Here is a 16,378-nt window from a genome sequence, read left to right as displayed (position 1 = left end):
TCCCGTGGGCCACAGGTAGCGGACCCCTAGTCTAAGACATGGGCAAGTTTTCGGTTGTTAATTGCAACTGTGATGGGCAAAAGGGTTTCCTTGGAACTGAGCTTAATGTCAGGAATACTAGCTCTTTCTCCTACACAGTATCTCAGGTTGTTGATTGTAAGAGAAAAGGCTATTACCTCTGATAGTACTGTAAATCCAGATCCGAAAGGTAGCTCTTTTGCTCATCCTAACTGCAATTAACCACTGGAGCCTTGCAGTGTTCCTTCTCTGGTTTAAGGAACCAACTGCCCCTTCTGATTTTGTTGGACTTCCAACTTCCATCTGCCCCAAACCACCACAGCCATTGGTCAGGGATGATGGGAGCTGTACTCCAACAACATCATGTTTCCCATCCTAGTCTTGAACTGATCGTTCTAGTCCACCAGTTCTGTCCTTTTCTCATTCAGCACCCTTTCCTTGTCCTTCAGTTAGACAAAGGCAGTCAAAGTAACCGACAAATGTGCAAATGGTGGTGGGTGTTTGAAAGGAAGATGTGGCAAAACAATTAACATAGCATATGGCCAGTAGGAAGAGTACATTCCCTGGAGCTGTATATTGCACCAAACCCTGTGTTTTTGTGTTACTTGGTTTTTGTTTAATTATTTTTAAATGCCTAGAAATGCCATGTGTATTTATTTACCCCACTCTGATTTTTATGTTGCAATTGGAGAGGAAAGATCCTTGCATCAGAGAAAATGAGCATTTTGATATATCAATCATTGTAAAATGTATTAAACACAACCAGCATTTGGAATAGATTAGCCGAGTGGAAAGTTATGCCCTCTACACCCAACAGTCTATAGTGACAAAGTTGGGTTTTGGCCAAGGCCAGCAGAGAGGCACTCTAACAGTGTTATCATTTCCAGTTTGCACAGAGTATTCAAGAAGATCAGATTCAGCTTAAGAGAATTATTAGGCAATGACCTGCCTCTTCCACATTGCGGAGGGGGGGGGAGCATTGAGGGTGCTCTGGTCAAGAACTGCCAAATCCCTGGAGCCAGCACCCATCAGAACAGACCAATGGTTGGACCCAGTATAAGGCAGCTTCTTATGTCTGTTGCTTCTTAAGGAATGAATGTTATAATTAAATGGAATGCTGTCCAGAAAAATTCATTCATAGGATACCAATTATTTCATATAAAATCTGGGTACATATTTTGAAAAAGATATGGCTGTATATGGGGAATTGCAAAGAATTTTAAGCACACCTAGTAAGAGTAAGGTAGGGGAGCAAGGCAGGTGGAAAGGGGTATTCCTCAACATCCTGCACACCCACATTCCGAAGAAACAATTCTAGTACTTGAATAGCTCCAGGCTGGGTTTTATGACTGTTTCATAGAGCCCAGAGTTATTGGCCCTGCAAGCTGCTCCCTTTGTTAGAGGGAAGCCCTGTGGTTAAACTAGAAAAGGAGTTTGTTAAAAGGCCTGCAAGTGTTGTGCCACAGAGTTGGTGCTATGGCGTTTCACATTTAAACATGAACGTTGCCTGTCAATTAAATACCCACTCCATCCAGAAAGAGGAAAACATTTTATGATACTTATATATTCTTTATTGGGATGATGTCAGTCTGGAAACAGACCAGCAGTCTTCAGGAAAGAAAAACAGCGCACCAGCTCATTAATGAAAGGCAATACACATTGCATCAGTCATTCCAAGATAAAATGCATTGCCACCTACAGTTAAGGTTTTGTCACTTTCTCCTAAAAATGTTTGCCTGGGCCAATTAAGCCCTTGTCAGCACTGAGGCACGGAGATGCCTATGTGAAGTCACCAAACACAGCCTTGCTCCCTTCTTAAATGTTTCCATGGATACAGATGGAGTTCTAGCACAGTCGCTCCATTCATGAAACCAAGCGGCCTGCTAATATGGCTTTAAGTAGGAATACTCTTCTCCAACCTCTCCAGTTTCTCTTCAAGAAACTTAATCTGCTCCTCAAGGTCCTTCTGTTCAATCAATAGTGATGTCTTTTCCTGTACAAAGTGCTTGTAGTCCTGAAGCTGCGTTTCAGTCATGTATTTGGAAAGAATACCCGACACCACCCTTTCTCTCCGATCCAGATTCTCTTTCAGGTCCTTTGCATCCTCCCGCTGCCTGGACAAGAGTCTGTGCCGCTCTTTTAATGACTGCTAAAGACAACAAAAACAACTCAGAAATTAGTGTGCGAACATTATAACATGCAACGAATATTTCCTTCTGTCCTGTAGTCAGTCAACTGGTCCTCCTGACACTTCGTGTTTAGAACTTGCATTGTATTTTAACAAAACCGGAAATGATTCCTATCATGCCCTAAATTAATCTACCATGAATCTGAGTGTGGATTGTGGCCAGAGAATGCCCACGGATGCCTATTTATTCATAATATTTATTATCTGCTCTTCGTTACGAAAAGTAATACCAGAGCAAGTTACATAAAAACAGCAGAGACTCTGTGTAACTGTAATTTATTATTTGTACCCTGCCCACCTGGCTGGGTTTCAATATGGCTCATGTTAACTGTGGTGTATTTTATGGACCCAAGAAGTGACAGAAATGTGATCGGAGCAAACAAGTGGATTTTACCAACATCATTGAAGTTGCAGAATGATCCCTCATCCCCCAAATATTTGTGCTTGTCTGACCAGGTACAGCTTATGGTGGAAAGACTGGCTGAGGATCAAATTAAATGGAACACACAGTAAATGTATGAACAGTTTCTTGCCAGCCTGAGGGTGCAGTAGAGACAAGGCTGCAAAACATTACCCATCCCTAGCTGCTTCCGTTTTCTTTCTTTCTTTCTTTCTTTCTTTCTTTCTTTCTTTCTTTCTTTCTTTCTTTCTTTCTTTCTTTCTAGCTTTCTAGCTTTCTAGCATTCTGTCCACTTTTCTACCTATCTTTTACTTTATGGAACTAATTTTGAAGGGGAAAATGGCCAGAGATGAAAGGGATCCCATACACCCCACTCCCAATTCCTCTGCCGTCTCCTATGCCGTGTGTCTAGTTTCAGTCTCCAAACAAGAGTTAATACTTCGCCTGAGAGACCTCCATATTGTGGAACACTAAAAAATTATCCAAGATTTCCGAGGGGCAGAAGTCAGATAGGGGACAGCTGGCAACATGGTGTTTTCTCACCCCATTACAGACAAGTGACACACACCCTCCTTCAAATGTTACCAGCAACAGCCTGGGATTGGCCACATCACAGCAGCACCCAAGCTGCTGAAGATCAATATTACGTACCGGATCCTAAGCACCATTAATCATGGAATCTGCATTGTTGCAGCAGGTGTCTAGATTTAGAAATTTATGTCCAGGCAACCAGAAAAGTCATATCTTGAAGGGCATATAGTAAAACAGCCTCCCCTCAGTTCCTGCCTTGGAACTCACCTTCTCCTCAGCATCTGTGTTTTCATCCATTTTCTCCATAGCGTTTTGGACCCGAGCAAGGCGGCTTGAGAGGCACAGCAGCAGGCTCACCACCTTCTCCAGATCACCAATGAACATCATGTAGCGCTCATACTCATTGGGTTTACACAGGTCTTGAACCAGGGACTCCAGCTCCTTGCCACGCACAGCATACCCCTTAGCTTCAGACTCGATAAGCTCCCTCTCAAGCCACAGAGCCTGTAGCTTCAAATGGATGCTGGAAATAAGTTCTCTCTGCAAGGAAGGAAGCCATTGAGAAACTGAACTGGGTTTGATAGACAGGTTTCAATAGGGTGGTTCTCGGATAAGGTGGCAGGCCCTGAAGGAACACTTCGGAGGAGAACATTTTGAGCCAAAATTCTCTCCTACCTGGCATGGCAGGGTTTATAAGCCTCTTTTTACTGCCTTAAGCTCTTAGTTGAGTTTCATTGGGCGTGAAGGAAATCCAAGTCTGTCTAAAACATTGGACAGCTAGGAAGGCCTATTGCTCCATATATGCCACCACAAAAAATTGTCTTATTGAGGTTACAGGGATATCCTAAAAGGGACACAAAGCCTGGGCTAAAATTGCTTATGAGTATATACTTCATTTTCAAGAAAACTGATCGAAGCAAGCCTTTTCACAAAATGCAGGAGCAAAGCTATACAATTCTGAAATAAAACAAATACAGTTTATTATAATGAAAATGCTGGCAAATATTACTTAGGTGAATGCCTTTTTTCGCCGCTTGGCCTGGGTGGTAGTAGCTGCTATTATTATTTATTTTTTATTATTATTATTAGGTTCACAGAACAAAATCAAAATATAAAACCACAAAATATACAATCAAAATAAAAACAACCCAATAATCCCCTCCCCCCCCCCAAAAAACACATTTTAAAAGCGCATAGGATGTCAATGAAATCAACCAAAGGCCTTGTTTAAAAGGTACATTTTTGCCTGTTGCCTTAAGGTGTATAATGAAGACACCAGGCAAACTTCCCTGGGGAGAGCATTCCACAGATGGGGAGCCACTGCAGAGAAGGCCTGTTCTAGTGTTGCCACCCTCCAGACCTCAGAAGCAAGACCTCAGAAGATGATCTCAGGGTCCAGGTAGGTTCATATGGAAAGAGGCAGTCCTTGAGGTATTGTGGTCATGAGCCATTTAAGGCTTTATAGGTCAAAACCAGCAATTTGAATTGGGACCAGAAACTAACTGGTAGCCAGTGCAGTCAGATCAGGATTGGTGTAATATACTCAAACTGTCTTGCTCTGGTGAGCAACCTGGCCACTGAATTCTGCACTAGCTGAAGATTCTGAACGTATAATGCATCTGAAAGCAGCCCTGTTTAGGGAAGCTTTTAATGTTTAACAGACCACTGTATTTTAATATTTTGTTGGAAGCCGCCCAGAGTGGTTGGGGAAACCCAGCCAGATGGCCAGAGTATAAATAATTATTATTATTATTATTATTATTATTATTATTATTATTATTATTATATAACTCATTGCAGTAATCTAACCTTGAGGTTACCAGAGCATAGACAACAGTAGTGAGGCTATCTCTGTCCAGATAGAGGCATAGCTTGGCCACCAGCCAAAGCTGATAGAAGGCACTCTGGGCCACTGAGGCCACCTGAGCCTCAAGTGACAGCAAAAGATCCAGGAGTACCCCTAAGCTATGAACCTGCTCCTTCAGAAAAGCATTCCCCGAGCTACACCCTCTGGGAACAACCATCCAAGTAGGACTGGAACCACCCCAAAGGTCTAAAATGCAAGTGGTTGCCCTGAGTGATCTGAGCACCTTGTCCACATCCTTGAGCCTCATCAGCTGAAACTCATCTAATACAACAGGACTAGACTGTGCTCTGGACACCCCACGAGATTCATCTGCTAGTGGGATTCAAGACTTACAGTCCCCAAAGAACTTTGTTTCTGGCATTTCCATAAGTGTACAAAATAGCTCACACCACCATGGGGTCTAGCTCAGCCATCTGTCCTCAAGCAGGCATCAGGCAGAAGAGGAAAAATAGATTCCAGGAAGTGGAGGAAAGCAAGCTACTGGTCCCCAATTTCAAAGCCTCTACAATAAAGTCAGATTCCCCTGTCTCCAAGGCCCTGGTATGCACACAATGAATGTCACTATACATCAGAGTTGAGGCAGCCACACCTCTGTCTGATGCCAAGATTTATCAACATCTAGATGGGGAAAAGCATGGTAGGGCAGATATGGAATAAATAAGGGGGTCCTGTCTATGTGTGTGATGGGCAGGATTCAGCCACAGGAACTTGAACATGCATGCTTATACTAACTAGGCTGCCCCTGTAGGCACCTAAAATGGTTTTTAAAACAGAGGGCAGTAAGATCAGCATGGCCACGTTTTAACAATGATTTATTTATTTACCTTTGTGGCTTGCTCAAGTGGCTTATGAGGTTCTGGCTCACCCATTTATTCTCACAGCAACCCTATGAGATAGGTTAGGGAGAGAGGGGTTGAGTAGCCTGAGCTCACTCAGTGAACTTCATTGTTGAGTGGGGATTTGAACTTGGCGCTCTCTGATCTTAGTCTGGCGTTCAAACTACTATCCAACACTGGCACTTATATCAATGGCTGGGACAAGTCAGCTTCATCATAGGAAGCAACCGCTTATAAACTGCCGAAGAAAGTTACAGGTGGGCAGAACATGACTGGCAGAGTTGAAATGTCGCCAAGTTTTAATGACTAGCGAGCCTCCTTTGCAAAGAAACCTGGGATTTCTGCCAAAGGAGCCTCAGTATAACTATTTCCTCAGTTATGGTTTCATTCTCTGCATTGTGAAAGCCAACATGACACACCAAGCCTGTCAATAGGAAGGGCTGCCAGATCTCAAAACGAAGCGTATCATATTCCCACGGGATGCCAGGTCTCATTCATGTAGGGTTCGTGGCCTGGTCTCACCCCGTTCACAGCCATGAAGCTATTTCTAAGCAGGAGAATCTGAGGCAAGAAACCGCATATATTCAAAACGGAACCAATGTATGCCAGATCTTCTGGCAAAGACATCACGACATCAACAGTGGAAAGGATAAAATAAGACCAAAAACCTGTTGATGTTAAGGAAGGCAACTTAAACTTATCAGAACTGCACAAGCGATGGAACTAAGTTGCTAATTCCTTAGTGAATATTCTGACAAAAATGGTTTTTAATCTCATGGTAATAGCTCTTCTTTGTGTGTCACTTCAGAAAAGCTGAATGTTTGCACCATGCCTGCCAAATTAAACCTTGTTAAAACACCACTGATTTCAATGGAAGAAGCACATGCTTAACTCTTGCATAAATCAATAGGTAACTGGGCACAGCTGAGACGGTATTTGGTTTTCATGTGCTTTTGTTTTCTCGGGCTAATGTCCTCCTGTACACATCACATTCACACACAGAGGGGCACCATATGCACATGCATACGTGTACACACAGAGAGAAGTGCCATATCTTCATGCCTGTGCACGCGCGCATGCGCACACAAAAATACACATTTGTACACACAGTTGCTCTGCCACCTTCTCCTGGGAAAACCCTCTGTTTACTGCTGAATCAGAGCAAACATCAACCGGGTTTTCTGTGGATTGACGTTTGCTCCAATTTAGCGCTTAAGAGCATGTTTTCCAGGGGGAAGTGGTAGAGTAAAGGCAAAACTGCTCAGATTCATACCTAGAAAGCATGGGGCAAGTGGAAAACCACTCTGACCAGTGCTTTCCAGGCACAGGACAAGTGGAAGTGTGGATGAGCCCTTAGTCTGCATCTCTCTCTCTCTCTCTCTCTCTCTCTCTCTCTCTCTCTCTCTCTCTCTCTCTCTCTCTCCAACCTGACCAGGAGGTTGGCAGGCATATGTATGACAACAAACAGTGGGCCTAGAATGTATTTAGATGCTCTAGGTTCTGTCCACTAAGGTTGGCTTATTAAACTCCCACCACCTGCCTCTGGTTTCTCTTTCACTGTCTTGTTCTCTTCATTTTTTCAGAGGAGGAGAGCAGGAGGGAGAACCAGAGAGAGAAAAAGACAGAGACTAAAGGAAAGTAAAGGGTTTGTTTAGGGGTTTTATGTTGGAGAAGGTTGTTGCTGTTATTGGTATTATTTCTTCATTTCTTTATGTGTTATAATTTATGTGGAAATTGTTTCAATTGGGTTGTGTGCTTTTTGATGGTTTTTATTGTTTATGACTACTTTTGTTATGTTTGTAATTATGTTTTTTTTTAATGTTGTATGTCACCTTAAGCATGGTTTTAACTGTGGAATGGCAACATCCTAGAACAATTATGTATGTCTATATATGTGCATGAAAGGATGCAGTCAGACAAACATGGAAGCTTAGGAAACTGATGGAGGGTGGCTGCTAGTGTGTCATGTGTCACGTGTCATGGCTTGAGGAGACCTCAAAAATCTGGATCTGGATGGTTGTCCAAAGGTTGTCTGAAGTTTCCCCAGCCCTATTACACTCACATATCAGAGAGGAAGTCCCACGGAACCCAACAGAACTTCTATCTGAATAAAAATATACAGGATTGCATGGTCACTTCTCTACCTACTTTCTTTGATGTAATGCTGTCTGGATCATCAAGACTTTCTCTGCTTTTACTCAGAATTTGGTCCGTACTTTGCTCAAGAAAACTCTGAGTCCCATGAGATGGGTCTGCTGCACAGTCCCTGCTTCTTTGGCTGTTAAAATAAAAAAACAATCGTTATAAATACTTCTTTAACAATGTGACAAATAATGTATTAACAGAGATATTGCTGATCACAAAAAAGTGCTCAGACAGCACTCAAAACCACGTTCCCAGCCTCTCCAACATTGGGAGGGGGAGGCCGTTCAAAGTATTACTAATTCAACAAAGATACTGTACTGCCTGCTGGGTCACCAAAGTTCGCAGTTTGTTAGGAGCCCCTGGTGTATATTTTCTCAATGGGAGTTCAGGGTTATAAGGAGACTCCCCCCAAAAATGATTTTCTTGTAGGGTGGAGTATGAAGCCAATATTCTGCTGGGTGTGGGGCATGTGTGTGAGAGAGAAAACGTGGTTAGCCGTTTTGAAGGAGTCATCACAGGTGCCCCTTCCTGCTGGCGAAGTGAGGAAGAAGCATATGCTGTGGGTTCTGGTGAAATCTTGTGAGTGCCCTGCAAAATTTTGCAGAGGCCCTCATGAGATCTCGCTGGTACCTGGAAGCCACATGACCCAGTAAGTGAGGCTTTGGCAAGGGTAACAAACTGGCAAGGGTAGGTGAGTTCTGTGCAGCACCTTCCCATTTCACCTCAGGTGGCAAAACAGGATGGGATTCCCCTGCCCTTACCCAAAGTATGCTTCCTGTGGTTCTCTGTGCCATATAAAAATACAGTGTATGTACTTAAAGAAAATCTTTAATAAAAAACAAATAAGAAGAAATATATAAACTTACTCTTTTTCTTGGACAGACTGAATTCCCTCCTTCCTTCTGTAGGATCTGCCTGGCATTGAAATGTTCACAGGGAAAAGGCCTTCCATGAGATCTAAAGCAGTCTTCCTGGTGGGATGGGGCGTGAGGATGTCAACCAGAGACTTGTCTTTGGCAATAATCTCAACCGCAAGGTCTTCACACCTTTGGTCCTCTGTCGATATTGACTGTGCTAAAGATAAATCTGTGCCTTGTACTGGAAAGTTACAGTCATGCTCATCTTGCAGAGCTCTCGAATCTGCTAATGGATGGCTAGTATTTCTATGTCCTTGGCTGTCTAACAAGGCAGTGCAATAATATGCCCTGCTCTCTGAGTCATGGGTTGCGTTATTTGCCTCTAATTGCTGCCACCGGGTTCTTCCAGAAGCACTGGGAAGTTGGAATTTGTCACTTAATTCTTTCTTCAGCTGAGAATGTCTGCTGTTCTGTTCTTTGGAAGCCGGGAAGTCAAGAGCCATGTCTGCACCGTGTGAAATTTCAGGAGAATTCTCATCTTCTCTGCTATTTCCAAGACTAGATTCTTCTTTCTCATGGACAGGGAAGCTAGAAGAAAGACAAAGCTGTATAAAATTATTGTGTTTCTTCTTTGCCTCTGGGTTCTAGGGATGGAGTACTCACTCAAGCTTCCATGTCTGGTTAAGTCCTGCTTTCAGGTTCATGACTGGTCGGTTTATAAACAGTTTTATTATTATTATTATTATTAAGAACAACAGAAACACAACTGTCTTTCAGCAAGGCAAAGCAGCACACACAGCCTTCTCTTCCATCGTATAGAAACATAAGCATGTGCACATGTGCACACACAGAGCCATACCCAGTAGGACTACATCACACCTAGCAAGTACTAACGGGGAAACCAGATTATTCAAGTACAAGCCCCTGAAAAGGTACATTGAGTACACAACAGGAATTGTGTGGGGCTGCTACCTTTCCCCACAACTGATTCTGCTCCTGTGTCCATCACACAGAAATGCAACAAACAACACTTCCTTGCATGGACAGAAGAGTAAGCTGCATCTAATTAATTTCTGTGCATCAAGCAAAAGTCAGATATTAACTGCAATGTCTTTCAGGCTCTCCCACCCCCTGCCCCACATTTAACCAGACATGCTAATGACAAAGGTGCTCCCAAAACCTTTTGTTTTTGTTACTTGAGTTACATTGGCGCCACTGTGTTGTGTTGTATACAATAAAATTCTTCAGGCATGGCATAACCATGTTTTAGATGTATGGTGTGAATGTGGCCAAAAACTTAAGGGTCACAGAGACTATGCTGTGTACCACACACATCTCTGCCCTCCCAACATGCTGCCATCTGTGCCCCTTAACATCTGTCACCTGAGGTGACTGCATCATGCCTCCTAGTGGTAGGGGCTGCCCCTGGAGCCTGGATGGAGAAGGCTGGTCCAGAGCCTGAGAATGCTTTGCAGCAAGGAAGATACTCCAGGATGCAGTTCCCATAGTCTGCCACATGGGACAGCAGCACACAGAAACAAACATCCCCAGTTCCAGTCCCAGCAGTTCCCGACGTTCAAGACTATTATTAAGACGCAGTCGAGGGAGGCAAGCATGATTATAGCGTCAGCAGCATTCTGTTCCTCTCCTTCAAAATTGCACTTTTCCAGGCCAAATTGATTGTGCCAAAGTGATTATGAGCTTTTCCCAGGGAGTTGCAGAATGCATCGCCTTCTACGTATTGTACATGTTATATGTGCATGTGTCCTCTCTCTGAGTTAACATGGCAGCTCAGAATAAATAGAAACACATTGGCCCCAAATGGAAATGTTTCTTTTTACCTGGTACTAGGCTCTTCCTTGACTTGCTTTCCTTCTGTGGAAGCCGGAGGCATCGGGGCAGGCTGGGGTGCTCTTCTGCTCGGAATAAAACTCCTACTTTCTCTATGGAGGGAAGGGAGGTCAGAGGCTGCATCTGAGCCACTGCCGAAAGACTCCTTAAAAACCTCATCGTCCATCTCAGCACGAGCAGGAGGGGCTGGTGAAGAATGAAGGGGCTCCAAAGGTAGGTTGGGAGAAGGCAACCTGCCAACCAAAAGCAGGGGTACACTGCTTACACTTGGGAAAGTGTGTGAGACTTTATTTGTGGCAGGGGGTTGTTTCAGTTCATGGGCTGTTGAATTTGACCCCCTTTGTCCTCCAACAGCTTCCACATGTGGCTGTCTGAGCCCAGATGATGCAGGCTCACAATGCTGCAAAGTATTTGGATGCTTTTCTCCTTGCCAGTCTTTGCCCGTCTGTAGCCCAGAGGAAAGATGCCAACTCTTCAGATGGGGAAGCTGATCCGTACTTTGGCTCAATGGGGACAGTCTAGCCATTTCAGAGGTCCCAGGTTCCCCCATAGACTCCCCTCTTCTTCCAGCACTTTGCTTTGCAGCCACCAGAGCATGTGTTTTGTCAGATGGATCAGCTTCCAATTTCTCCTTTGATGGGGAGCTAAAGTTTGGTTTCAAATATATACATATTAAAAAGCAAAGTCACTTCATTTCATTCATCCTTTGCCATAACAGACCAGCTTCCATTGTCTAATTACAGAATGAGGCTTCCCTCCCCACCTAGCGCCAAATGGAAACAGTAGGGAAGCACTTGCACTGATAAAATGAAAAATAAAAACTAAACTTTGAAGATTCATAACCTGAGCAGCAACCTGAGTATGAAAAGCAAGCACCTGGAAGCTCTCTGATACCCAAATTGTTACTCATTCATATGTAAAATCTGCTAGGTAAACAGACCCTCAGTGATGTTAACTGACACACGCAAATTGATTTTGTGAAAGGCTTTCTATGTGATCACTTAGCTATTGCCTCTCAAGGGTGTTTAGCTGTCCTGGTTCTGCCCAGGGCAACAACCGCCTCAGGTAATGAACACCAGCTTTTTGTGTGTGTGCGTGCAAATAACAACTTGTTCATTAGCTATATTAATGCACGCATTAAAAGAGCAGATGTCCCTGCCATCAGATAACAACAGGAGTATATTGGGGGCAGGTGGGTTATAAAATGATGTGTTCCCTTCCTTTAGAGCAGCTGACTCTGCAAACCTAATAAATCTGAAGCACTTTTATGAGTTGCTTTGAAGCTGGAATCCTAATGCACTGGAATGCAGTTATGGTACCACATTTCGTTCTGGAAAGGAACTGAAGAATTTAAAGTGTACGGGAAATGGAGGTAGCTGATGAAGGTTGAAGTGTGCTATTCTAGTCAGGCCTGTGGCTTTCTCTGTCAGTGAAAGATAATAAAATGTATCATCCTTAGTCTATAAATCTGTGCTAACTGATGGGATAATCTTACATCTAAATATTTTTCCATCCTTCACTTAACTTGAGTTTTAACCAGTCTTTTTATACTGCATCTGTGCCAAAACTCCCTTCGGTTTTAAAGTTCCATTTTAAGCACACATCTTAAGAGTTATAAACAGATCCAGAGGAAACTTCCATTTTGTTCTCCTTAGGCATGTCTCCCCCTAGCAAGTCAAATGCTGTTTCAACAGGAGATCAGATGGTGGAGCTATGATCTCAAGTAATGGGCAACAGAACTACTGTTTGCACTTTTGGAACATGGAGAGGAATTTCCTCTGCTCCATTTGCATCCATTTCACATTTTTCTTCTTCACATTTTGAGGCCCATGAGAGACTCAAACAACAGTCGAAATAAATTAAAAAATTGTGCAGTAGCATCTTAGAGACCAACTAAGTTTGTTCTGGGTATAAGCTTTCGTGTGCATGCACATTTCTTCAGATACACTGAAACAGAAATCACCAGACCCTTATATATAGTGGGAGGGTGGTTTTTCTCAGCTGTAGGGTGGCTGAGGCCCCGCAGTGCGCCCCGTCCCTATGGGCCCTGCACGCTCTGTGCCATCCCTGTGGGCGCTGCACGCCCTGTCCCTATGGGCGCCACATGCCCCCTGCTGCCTCATGTCAAAAACTCCCTGCAAGTAAAAATAAAACAAACAAAAAACCTACCAAACTAGGAGAGGGGAACTTGTGCAACATGGCTTCCTCAAGGCTGTGCTAGTTTTCTACCTGCAGTGAAGACCTTTTAAAAACAGGATTTAAAAAAAAACAAAAAACAGTACAAATAAATTATTATTGTTATTGTTATTTATTTTCCTGTTCACTGGTGAAGACCCTCTAAAGGAAAATAAATAACAATAACAATAATAATTTATTTGTACTGGATTCTACTGAACCAAGACGACAGTTTTATGAACATTTATTCCAAGGAGTGTGGCATGCACAAGATAAAGTTCTTCCTAAGGAAAAAGAAATGGCTAGATAGAAATTAAGACTTCTTCTGGATTAATTCCATGAGCTGTTAAAGATCCAGAAGTTCTTGCTTTCTTCAAATATCCCTGAATTTGATGGTTGATGTAGGGGAAATCTGCAAGTCAGAGATATTGTGGTAATGCCCCCCCCCCCCAAAAAAAAACCCCCACACACCAAACACCACACTCTCCAACTCTTGAATTTGCTGCACTCATTCTTGATTCCATCCTGAGTATTCTTTAAAACCATTATCTGCAACCACTGCATTCATTTGCAATCCCAGTAATGCTACACAGAAGGCAGAACCATTAAACCCTTTCAGTTATACAGATGTTTTGTTATTCACTTGTTTTCAAAGTGACAGATCAACAAATATATGTGCTGGAATGAATGGGAACTGAATGGAGAATGCAATTCCATTATGCCAGCAACCATGCACATTCACAAGAATGCCTGAACATACATTCGTCCAGTCCTCATGCACAGTCTCAAAATGATGGTGGGGCAAGTGACTGTACCAGGAGATTTCGTGCATTGCTTGGTCAATAGGAAAGTTGCACAGTGTTATATCACAGTAGCCTGGCAGGTAGAATTGCTCAGATATATCTGAAAAAACTTTTACGTTTGGGTGGAACTAAGAGCTGGTTCAGACATTTAACTTTGTTGTTCTTACCATGAGACACATTTCCAGTGATGCACTTACACTACAAACCTAACGTATGACTCACCCCATACAGCGATGGCCTCCCAGAAACAATTTCCATGACCATCACAGTAGCTAAAACATTAGGGTCCAATGGAAATGGAACCAGAAGCAAATGGAAGTTCCTTCTGAGATGCAATGGCCAAACTTCTGAAATGGGGCATGCCTATCTTAGGTTCTCCACATGAATGCACTCATGGGAAAAGCCTATTCTCATCAAGACATAACACAGTGAAAATCTAATCGTAAGAGCTGGTCCTGTGAATATTTGCACACTTACTTGGGGTGCGTGGGATAGTATTCATGGTCTTGAGCCGACAACGCAGGGCAAGCTGTGGAGCTATAGAAAACCTGGGGATGGAAAACAACCATGTTTTATGATGAGGAGACCTCTCCATATGACTTTGTAGCTCTCTACTTTTCATTTGCATGCTAACTCACTAGGAAGAGATTTCTCAGCCCTAAATATGAAAGGAAGTCTTTTAATATCCTCTTCTATGGCACTGTTAATACCCTCTTTTAATACCCTCTTCTATGGCACTCCCACATTTTGCTACCAGCAGAAAACAGAGAAATGATCAGGGACCTGTGTTTTCAGGCTCAAGATGAAATGGCTAATTTGACCATCTTGTATCCATTGGCTTCCTCCAGAATACTGTGTCCAAGACTGAGCTTCCTGAGAATCCCACCTTTCACACAGACAGCAGCAAGCCCTTTTCTAGTCCTCACAGATAGGCTTGACTATGTGTGTGCAAAGCCAGGTGACTCTTAGCAGCCAAATAAGTGCCTGTATAAATAATGGCCAGTCAGAGAGGGATTTTGCTCCTTGCTATGACCAAGAGTGAAATTTGGAAAAAAAGAAAAAAATAAGCTGATATGTATCATTTTAGCACAGCAGCATACATGTAGCTTGGTGAGTTCTATTCGAAATTCCAATGCTCACAATCCAAATCTTCATCATTCCGCTGCCATTTGACAGGGATCTTTATGGCAAAAATGTAGCTATCCTTCAAAATGTGCACTCTTCTGAATTTTGCAATGCCCAGATTTTGTACCAAATGAGGTGTACAAGGGTGTGCATGAAACTGCATATATATTAGTGAAAATGATGTATGAAAATGCATTGTGTTAAGAAAAATTGCTCTCAGAAATGTGTATATTACAGAAAATTGCATACAAAAATGTTTTATTCTGAGAAATTCACAGTAAAATGCTGGCAAATTTTTATGAGGACTTTTTTGTTTGTTTTTTTAAAAGATCACAATGTGATGTGGAAATCTGGAGAACTTAAAGACTGAATAAACAAGAAGCTGAGAGAAACCAAAACCAGCAGGCTCGTCCAACTCTAGTGGTAAGAATAAGTCTGCTCCAGATCACTGAAGAGGAACTGGTTGTGGTGGATAATGTAAGCTACTGATTACTTTAGAATGAGCAGTCTTAGAAGGAATCCCTTTCAATCATGGTGATGCATGTCATTTATTTTATACTAAAAAGCTCTACAAACCCTTTGCTTATAACATACTGTATTTTTCTGTATTTTTTTTAATTTTTTTTATTATTTTTATTTTATTTTATTTTTATTTTTTTATTTTTTTATTTTTATTATTATTATTATTTATTATTTTATTATTTATTATTTTTTTTATTTTTTTATTTTTTTATTTTTCTGTATTTTTTCTTACTATATCCCCCCCCCCCCATTTTTTTAAGGTTAAAATTGTGGGTCGTCTTATACACTGAATGTTTAAAATATTTATTTCTTAATTTTGGGCTCAAAGAATAGGGTTGTCGTATACATGGGGGCGTCTTATACACGAAAAAATACGGTACTTGATAATTTTGTAAGTATATTGTAAGCAATAGCTACCTAGAGCTGGTTACCAAACCACAAGTCTGGAACCAAAACTGAATGGCAATGACTTGTTGAAGGTCATATGTAGTTGAGGTGGGACTGGACTGAAGGTCCCTCAGTTCCAGAAGAAGAAACATTAGAAGACAGACCCTAAACTTCCCTTGGTTCCGAAGTAGTAATACACATAGATGGGGAAACTGCAGCCCTCCAGCAACCACCATGGCCCATGGTCAGGAATGATGGGAATTGGAATGCAACAACATCTTGAGGTCCATAAGGTCTTTAGCCCTCTCTTAAGAGTTCTCTAAGGCATAGTGCCAGAGTACTCTGCCATGCTCATCTCAGGAACCTCATTTGTCGAATGGCATTTACCAGGAAAATATTAAGCTGCACTATCCTCAGCCTGACACAGACCAAAGGTCCATCTTGCCCAATAACAGAATTTGCCTGCTGCTTCCTGATCCTTAAAATAAAAAGCGACTAGCTACCCTTAGCAGGAGTCTTTTCTCTCTCTCCTGAAAACCAAAGAGATTATGAACAGTTTCTTATTATAGATGTAGGTAGCACTACTGCTCTTTCTCTATTTTTTCTTTCCCTTTTGCCTCTGTTTGCCTTCCTTATCCTGTTTTTCCAGCACTGTTGACAGACATTGTCCTCC

The 16,378-nt window shown here is 42.4% G+C and overlaps 1 protein-coding gene across 3 annotated transcripts in view; it reads right to left on the bottom strand.

Moving 5' to 3' along the window:
* Positions 1-1,566: 1,566 nt before the first annotated feature.
* Positions 1,567-16,378, bottom strand: part of SHROOM1 (shroom family member 1) — a 44,464-nt gene continuing 29,652 nt past the window's right edge. For 2 of the 3 annotated variants that reach the window (XM_077924506.1, XM_077924505.1), the window contains 6 exons: positions 14,149-14,219; positions 10,684-11,337; positions 8,852-9,430; positions 7,989-8,118; positions 3,405-3,677; positions 1,567-2,167 (listed from right to left, as the gene is read on the bottom strand). In XM_077924506.1, the coding sequence (XP_077780632.1) occupies positions 1,913-2,167; positions 3,405-3,677; positions 7,989-8,118; positions 8,852-9,430; positions 10,684-11,337; positions 14,149-14,219 (1,962 nt within the window). In that variant the 3' untranslated portion in view covers positions 1,567-1,912. The remainder of the gene's footprint in view (positions 2,168-3,404; positions 3,678-7,988; positions 8,119-8,851; positions 9,431-10,683; positions 11,338-14,148; positions 14,220-16,378) is intronic. The other variant, XM_077924507.1, reaches the window with a different exon arrangement.

This window comes from Podarcis muralis, chromosome 2, assembly GCF_964188315.1.
Source record: "Podarcis muralis chromosome 2, rPodMur119.hap1.1, whole genome shotgun sequence".
NCBI classification, from domain to species: domain Eukaryota; kingdom Metazoa; phylum Chordata; class Lepidosauria; order Squamata; family Lacertidae; genus Podarcis; species Podarcis muralis.
Note: the sequence above shows the minus strand (reverse complement) of the source record. Positions and strands in the feature narration are given on the sequence as shown.